The sequence below is a fragment of the Cygnus atratus genome, unplaced genomic scaffold (genome assembly GCF_013377495.2).
Source record: "Cygnus atratus isolate AKBS03 ecotype Queensland, Australia unplaced genomic scaffold, CAtr_DNAZoo_HiC_assembly HiC_scaffold_206, whole genome shotgun sequence".
Classification (NCBI taxonomy): domain Eukaryota; kingdom Metazoa; phylum Chordata; class Aves; order Anseriformes; family Anatidae; genus Cygnus; species Cygnus atratus.
Genome location: NW_026109799.1, coordinates 15,934 through 24,066, shown reverse-complemented (window position 1 = coordinate 24,066; position 8,133 = coordinate 15,934). Strand labels below are relative to the sequence as shown.

Sequence of the window (8,133 nt, the reverse complement as noted above, 5' to 3'; positions counted from 1 at the left end):
TTAACCCAAATTTGGTCCATTCTGGTAGCTTATATCACAAGGAGTCGATAAAGGTTAGGTTCTGTGAACCGGGCTGAAGGGGAGCGGATGTGTGGCAGAAAGGGTGTGACTCCGGTGTGAATCCGGTGTGAATCTGGTGCGACTCCGGTGTGTATCTGATGTGACTTTGGTGCAAATCTGGCGTGACTCCGATGTGACTCTGGTGTGAATCCGGTGCAAATCTGGTGTGACTCCAGTGCGAATCCGATGTGACGCCGATGCGAATCTGGTGTGATTCTGGTGTGACTCTGGCGTGAATCCGGTGCAAATCTGGCGTGACGCCGATGTGAATCCGGTCTGACTCCGGTTTCCCCGTGTAAACGGAACCTCTTGCAGGCCGGGCACCGTGGCGCTGCGGGAGATCCGGCGGTACCAGAAGTCGACGGAGCTGCTGATCCGCAAGCTGCCCTTCCAGCGCCTGGTGCGCGAGATCGCGCAGGACTTCAAGACCGACCTGCGCTTCCAGAGCGCCGCCATCGGGGCGCTGCAGGTGGGCGATATCGGGGCGATGATATTGGGGCGATACCAGGGCGATATTGGGGTGATAATATTGGGGTGATATCAGGGCGATAATATCGGGGTGATATCGGAGCGATATTGGGGTGATGCTGGGGCAGAATCGGGGTGATGTTGGGGTGATACCAGGACGATATTGGGGTGATAATATTGGGCTGATATCGGGGTGATATTGGGGCGATATTGGGGCGATAATATCAGGGCGATATCGGGGTGATATTGGGGTGATACCAGGGCAATATCAGGGTGATATCGGGGCGATAATATCGGGTTGATATTGGGGCGATACCAGGACGATATTGGGGTGATAATATTGGGCTGATATCGGGGCGATATTGGGGCGATACTATCAGGGCGATATCGGGGTGATATTGGGGTGGTGATACCAGGGTGATATCGGGGCGATATTGGGGCGATAATATCGGGGTGATATTGAGGTGATACCAGGGCGATATCGGGGTGATATCGGGGCGATAATATCGGGTTGATATTGGGGCGATACCAGGACGATATTGGGGTGTTAGTATTGGGGCGATGTCAGGGCGATATCGGGCCGATAACAGGGTGATACCGGGGCGATAATGGGGCAGTATCGGGGCAATAATGAGGCGGTATTGGGGCGATACTGGGGTGATAGTAGGGGTATGATATTGGGGTGATATCGGGGCGATATCGGGGCGGGGGGACCATCACCGTGCCCTGACATCTTCAGCCCCTACTGCTGCCCCATCCACCCCCCCCCTCGGACGCGGCATCTCCCCCGACCCCCCCCCAAACCCCCCTCAGCAGCGACTTTCGGTGCCCCCCACCCCAATTAACCCCCCTTTTTCCGCCCCCCCCCCCCGGCAGGAGGCCAGCGAAGCGTACCTGGTGGGGCTCTTCGAGGACACCAACCTCTGCGCCATCCACGCCAAGAGGGTCACCATCATGCCCAAGGACATCCAGCTGGCGCGGCGCATCCGCGGCGAGCGGGCTTAGCGCCGCCGGAGGGACTCGGGGGGGGGCGTGGGGGGGGGGTCCTGGGGGGCTTCTCCTGCTCCCCGCCCCCCCCCCCCCCCCCCCCGCGGCGAAAAAAAAAAGCCCTCTCGAAGCTCTCCCGGTCGCGACGTGCAGGCAAAAACCGACACACACACACACACCGAGCAAACTTTTGGGGGGTTTACGAGACTTTGGGATTTTTTCCCCCTTTTTTCTTTTTTTTTTTTTTGTACGCTTTTTCTTTTTTTTTTTCTTTTTTTTCCCCTCCGAGCTGCAAAAAATACACAGAATTTTTTTGGGGGGGGGGGGGGGGGGGCGGGGGGAAGTTTTTTGAAATACCCGGTTTTGTACACAAAACTCACGGAGGGTTGGGCGTGGGCAGGGGAGCTTCGGGGGTGGCTCCGTGACTTCGTGTTCCCCCGAGGGGGGGCCGCGGTGTGTCCCCCCCCCCCCCCCCCGCATCCCCAAACGCGCGTCCCAATTTCCCCCCCCCCCCCCGCCCCCCCCGGGGCTGACTGGAATGAATAAAGAACCCGAAATGTTAACCGAGCCCTTCTCCTCCTTCCTTCCCCGCCAAATCCCCACAAAACCCAAAAAAACCCAAAACTGGGAGGGGTTGGGGGGATCCTTTGATGTTTTTTTCGGTTTTTTTTTCTTCTCCCTTTCCCTTTTCGGGGGGGGGGGGGAGGTTCGGGCGCGGATTACCCCCCCCCCTTCCCTGGGGGGGGGGGGCGCTGACGTGATTGCTGCTGACACCCCGGCGTTAATTTTAGCGGTGGCCCCGCGTTAGTCACCCTAAGCGGGATTACGGGGCCGCCGGGACCGGGTGGCACCTGGGGACGGCGTGCGCCCCCCCCCGCCCGCCCCAAAACAACCCCGCGGGGCCGGGGGGACACGTCCTTCTGGGGGGGTGGGGGGGGGGCTCGTCTTTAACAGAGATTTTGGGGTTCGCTGCTCAAAAATCAAAAATCTTTAAAAAAAAAAAAAGCGTGGTTTTTTAACATTTATGTGAATATCGGCGCCTAAATTGGCTTAATTGGGGTTTTCCCTAAAAATAGGCGATCCCGACCCCCCCCCCAGGCGGAGCTGCCCCTGCCCCCCTGCAGCTCCCCCCCCCCCCCAAGTTTTGGGGTGTCCCCCAGGGACCCCAAGAAAGCGACTTGGCCCTAACGAGGCCCGGCGCTGGCAAAGGGACCTCCCCCCCCCCTGCTTTTTTGGGGTCTAATCGGACGTTTTTGGGGTTCGGCGTCCGCCGGGGCAGGATTAAAGTCTTAAAGGTTCCGAAATAGCTGGGGGGGGGGGGCTGGGGGGGGGCTGGGGACGGGAGGGGGGGACCGGGGGAGCCTTCACCCACTGAATCGGGGTCCCCAAAGTTTGGGGTGAGGGCTGCGGGTTTTGGGACGCCGGCTTTTCGGTGACTTGGGTGGCACCTCAGCCAATTTGGGGACCCCCCCCCCGGCGTGAGCCCAGCTGCCCCCCCCCCCCCCCCCAAAAAAAAAAATAAACTGGGGACCCCTCGGTGCCATCCCAACCCCCCGGGGTTCATCCTGCTCCGGGGCAGAGCACGGGGACCTCAAAACCCCAAAGTTTTGGGGTGCCCAGGTGGGAAGGGGGGGGGTGGGGGGGGCACGGGCAGCCCCCGCCGCATCTGCGCCGCCCGTGCCCCCCCCCCCCCGGTGAAGGATTAGGGTTAATCAGCCCCAAATCCGCCCGTCTGAAAAACAAACTAATCAGCCCCGCCGCAGCGCTGCCCCCCCAGCTGCCGCCCACAAGGGCTGGGGGGGGCACAGTGGGGGCTGGGGGGGGGGGCACACCACATTTTGGGGGGGCTGCAATGGGGTTTGGGGGGGCTGCATTGGGATTTGGGGGGTTATACTGGGATTTGGGGGGCTGTACTGGGATTTGGGGGGAGGCTACACTGGGATTTGAGGGGGTTCACTGGGATTTGGGGGGGCCACAGTGGGATCTGGGGGGGGGCACACCATGTTGGGGGGGGCTGCGATGGGGTTTGGGGGGGGTGTACTGGGATTTGGGGGGGTTCACTGGGGTTCAGGGGGGCTCACTGGGGTTTGGGGGGGTTGTACTGGGATTTGGGGGGGCTGCACTGGGGCTTGGGGGCGTTCACTGGGATTTCGGTTCTCCACCGGGACTGGGGGCTGAGCAAAGACCCTGGGGGGGGGTGCACAATGGGGCTCCCCCCCCCCCGTGCTGTTCTCAGGGCCCCCCCCAAACGCTGCCCCCCCCCCGGGGGTCCCGCCTGTCCCCGCGTGTCCCCGTCCCCGGCTCAGACACCGCAGCTGTCCCTGGGATTAGCCCCGGGCCCCTCAAAGGAGGGGGGGGGGGGCACATTTTGGGTCCCCCCCCCCAGCCCCCGTGGGACCCCCAGGCCCATTCCCAAATCCCTCAGGATTGACCCCAAAACAGCGAGCCCCTTCGTTAGCCTTAACGAGCCGGCAGCACCCTTCAGCAGGGTGTAATTAGGGGGGGGGGGCTCCTTATAACCCCCCCCCCCCCAATATAAGACACCCCCCCCCCCCCCGCATCCCACCCGATAATTAATTAACCAGCAATAATTAACCACAGGAGGTCGGCCCTGGCGCTGAGCGCACCCCAAAACCCCCACCCCGGGGGGGGGGGGGGGGCGGTGCTGGGTGCCCCCCCCGAGTTAATTGCCGGCAGCGGGGGATTAGCCCCGCCGGGGGCCAATGTCACCCCCCCCGGGGATTAGTGCCGGGCCGGGGGGGGGGGCACGGTGGCGGGCCCTACTTAAAGCTCCCCCCGGCGCGGGGACGCCTTCCCCGCCGCCAGCAGGGCCCCCGCCGCCGCCCCGCCGCAGGTGGGTGGGGGGCACCTTGGGGTGGGGGGGGGGCATCTGGGGGGGGCTTGGGGGGGGGTACATTGGGGTGGGGGGCACATTGGGGTGGCGGGCAACTTGGGGTGGGGGGGCGCCTTGGGGTGGGGGGTGACTTTGAGGTGGGGGGTGCCTTGGGGTGGGGGGCACCTTGGGGTGGGGTGGCAACTTAGGGTGGGGGGACCTTGGGGTGTGGGGGGGGCACCTTGGGGTAGGGGGGACTTTGGTGTGGGGGTAATTTGGGGTGGGGGGGACCTTGGGGGTGGTGGGGGCACATTGGGGTGGGGGGGCAACTTAGGGTGGGAGAAACTTGGGGTGTGGGGGGGTATCTTGGGGCGTGGGGGGTGCCTCGGGGTGGGGGCAGCTTCGGGGTGGGGGGCAACTCGGGGTGGGGGGGGACCTTGGGGTGGGGGCAACTTGGGGTGGGGGGAGCTCCGGGCGGTCCTGAGGGGGGATGGGGACGCGGGGCAGGAGGGGGGGCTTCAAGCTGGGGACGGGGTGCTGGCCTTGGGGTGACGTCCCCTGGAGCGGGGACGAGCCACCGGGGCTGTCACCGACGGCAGGGCGACGACGTCCCCTGGGGCCACCGGGGCTGTCACCAGCCCTGGGAGATTTGCCACCAGCCCCAGGGTGACGTCCCCTGGCTTGGGGACGAGCCACCGGTTCCACCTCCTGCCTTGGGGAGGGGATCAGGGCCTGGGGGGCCGCGCAATCCTGCACCACGCAGCGCTGCACCAAGCCGTGCCATCCTGCACCGTGCCCTGTCGCACCGTGCCGCGCTGCACCGTGCAATCCTGCACCATGCCGTGCAATCCTGCCCTGTGCTGCGCTACCTTGCCTCGTGCCCTGCAGTCCTGCACCATACCATGCTACCTTGCACCATGCCGTGCTGCACCGTGCAATCCTGCCCCGTGCCGTGCAATCTTGTGCCGTGCTACCTTGCACTGTGCCGTGCTGCACCGTGCAATTCTGCACCATGCCGTGCAATCTTGTGCCGTGCTACCTTGCACCGTGCCATTCTGCACCGTGCCATTCTGCACCGTGCCATTCTGCACCGTGCCATTCTGCACCATGCCGTGCAATCCTGCCCCGTGCAATCCTGCCCCGTGCTGTGCTACCTTGCCCCGTGCCCTGCAATCCTGCACCATGCCACGCTACCTTGCACCATGCCGTGCTGCCCCGTGCAATCCTGCACCATGCCGTGCAATCTTGTGCCGTGCTACCTTGCACTGTGCCATGCTGCACCGTGCAATTCTGCACCATGCCGTGCAATCCTGCCCCGTGCAATCCTGCCCCGTGCTGTGCTACCTTGCCCCGTGCCCTGCAATCCTGCACCATGCCGCGCTACCTTGCCCCGTGCCGTGCTGCACCGTGCAATCCTGCCCCGTGCCGTGCAATCTTGTGCCGCGCTACCTTGCCCCGTGCCGTGCAATCCTGCCCCGTGCCACGCTGCCCCGTGCCGTGCGTGACCCCGTGTCCCCCCGGCAGCTGGCCCCAGCTCGCCTCGGCAGCACCCGGGCTCGGCGCGAGGGAGCCCGCCCGGAGCATGATGTCCTACATCAAGCAGCCCCACTACGCCGTCAACGGGCTCGCCCTGGCCGGGCCGGGCATGGACCTGCTGCACTCCGCCGTGGGCTACCCTGGTGAGCAGCAGCGGGGGGCTTCCTCAGGGGGAGGCGTGCGGGGTTTTGCACAGGGGGGGGTTGCACAAAAGGGTTGCACGAAGGGTTTTGCACAGAGGGGTTGCACAGGGGCATTGCATGGGGGGTTTGCACGCAGGGTTTTGCGCGGGGGGGGGGTTGCACGAAGGGGTTGCACAAAGGGTTTTGCACAGCGGAGTTGCACGGGGGGGTTGCACACAGGGTTTTGCATGGGAGGGGGTGCACAGGGGCACTGCACAGGGGGTTGCACGCAGGGTTTTGCACGGGGGGGGCTGCACAGCGGGTTTTGTGCAAGGAGGCTGCACGCAGGGTGTTGCACAGAGGGTTTGCACGAGCGTGTTGGACAGATGGTTTGCACGGGAGGTTGCACAGCAGCCTTTGCATGAGGGGCTTTGCACAAGGGGGTTGCACGGGGGGGTGGGGTGGGGGGGTCGCATGCTGTTTTGCAAGGGGTGCTTGCGCAGGGGGTATCGCACAAGGGGCTTGCATGGGGGGGGTCCTCTCCCTGGCCCCGTGGTTTCCCTTGGGTGGGAAGGGGCTGGGAGCGTGCAACAGCTCGGGGGGGAGGTGGGGGCTCACCAGGCGGTCCCTGACCTCCACCCCCCCCCCCCATCCGCAGCCACGCCGCGGAAGCAGCGCCGCGAGCGCACCACCTTCACGCGGGCGCAGCTGGACATCCTGGAGGCGCTCTTCGCCAAGACGCGCTACCCCGACATCTTCATGCGCGAGGAGGTGGCCCTCAAGATCAACCTGCCCGAGTCCCGCGTGCAGGTGAGCCCGGCGGGGGTCCTGCATGCTCATGCGTGTGCACAAAGAGGGATCGTGCGTGCACCCATGTGTGCACAAGGAGGGGTCCTGCTTGCACCCACATGTGCACAAGGAGGGATTGTGCATGCACCCGTATGTGCACGAGGAGGGAGGGGGGTCCTGCACGCACCTGTGTGCACGAGGACGGGTTCTGCATGCACCCATGTGTGCACAAGGAGGGAGGGGTGCTTCATGCTCCTGTGCGTGCACAAGGAGGGGTCCTGCTTGCACCTACGTGTGCACAGGGAGGGTCCCTGCACGCACCCTGTGCAGCGTGAGCACCGCAGGGCTGCGTGACCCCGAGCACACCCGTGCAGGAGCGTGTGCACAGGGGTGAGCACATGGGGGGGGGGGGGGGCGCATGTGAAGGACAACGCCGTGCCCGCCGCCCCCGCCTCAGTTTCCCCACCACCCTCCCTCCCTCCCTCCCCGCAGGTGTGGTTCAAGAACCGCCGCGCCAAGTGCCGGCAGCAGCAGCAGCAGAGCAGCGGCCAGGCCAAGGCTCGGCCCGCCAAGAAGAAGAGCTCGCCACCCCGCGAGGCGCCCGCCGACGCCGGGGGGGCCGGGCCCTACAGCCCCCCGCCCGCCGGCCCCGCCGGCACCCCCAGCTCCGCCGCCGGCGCCACCGTCTCCATCTGGAGCCCGGCCTCCATCTCGCCCGTGCCGGACCCCTTGGCCACCACGGCCGCGCCGGGGCTGCCGCGCTCGGCGCCGTTCCCCGGCTCCTACGGCCAAGCCGGCGGCTACGGGCAAGGCTACGCCGGATCTGCCGCCTATTTCGGGGGCCTGGACTGCAGCTCCTACCTCTCGCCCATGCACCCGCAGCTGGGGGCGCCCGGCGCGGCGCTGAGCCCCTTGGCCACCCCCGCCATGGGCGCCCACCTCGCCCCCTCGCCCGCCGGCTTGGCCGGGCAAGGTTACGGCGCCGCCGGGCTGGGTTTCGGCGCCGTCGACTGCCTGGACTACAAGGACCAGGCGGGCTCCTGGAAGCTCAACTTCAACGCCGCCGACTGCCTGGACTACAAGGACCAGAGCTCCTGGAAGTTCCAGGTCTTGTGAGGGGGGGCCCGGCCCCGCCGCGGGCGCACGAGGGGGCCCGGAGGGTGCCGGGCACGGCTGCGGCGCGGGGAGTCCCCTGGGAACGGGGCAGCGCCGGGGCACGGAGAATCCCCTGGGAATGGAGGAGTCCTGCACGGAGCAGCCCCATGGCATGGAGCGAGCCCGTGGCCAAGCGCGTCCCCATGGCACGGAGCAGCCCCATGGCACGGAGCAGCCCCATGG

At 65.8% G+C, this 8,133-nt stretch overlaps 2 protein-coding genes across 2 annotated transcripts; both read left to right on the top strand.

The window, feature by feature from the left end:
• Positions 1–375: 375 nt before the first annotated feature.
• Positions 376–1,533, top strand: LOC118261641 (histone H3.3A-like; the record flags this gene model as incomplete). Its single annotated transcript, XM_035572547.1, has 2 exons — positions 376–529; positions 1,405–1,533. Coding segments are annotated over 2 exons (283 nt in total), but the record flags the coding sequence as incomplete, so codon positions are not given.
• A 4,397-nt stretch (positions 1,534–5,930) lies between these two features.
• LOC118261640 (homeobox protein otx5-like) lies at positions 5,931–7,911 on the top strand. The gene is made up of 3 exons (XM_035572546.2): positions 5,931–6,027; positions 6,665–6,816; positions 7,288–7,911. The coding sequence occupies exons 1-3, from the start codon at positions 5,931–5,933 to the stop codon at positions 7,909–7,911; spliced, it is 873 nt and encodes a 290-aa protein (XP_035428439.1).
• Positions 7,912–8,133: the final 222 nt, after the last annotated feature.

Excerpts from the sequence above, each read along its gene's own strand:
- LOC118261640 (XM_035572546.2), top strand. The coding sequence starts at position 5,931 with ATGATGTCCTACATCAAGCAGCCCCACTACGCCGTCAACGGGCTCGCC. Across the intron at positions 6,028-6,664 it reads CTCCGCCGTGGGCTACCCTG|CCACGCCGCGGAAGCAGCGC; the intron begins GTGAGCAGCAGC and ends CCCCATCCGCAG. Across the intron at positions 6,817-7,287 it reads TGCCCGAGTCCCGCGTGCAG|GTGTGGTTCAAGAACCGCCG; the intron begins GTGAGCCCGGCG and ends CCCTCCCCGCAG.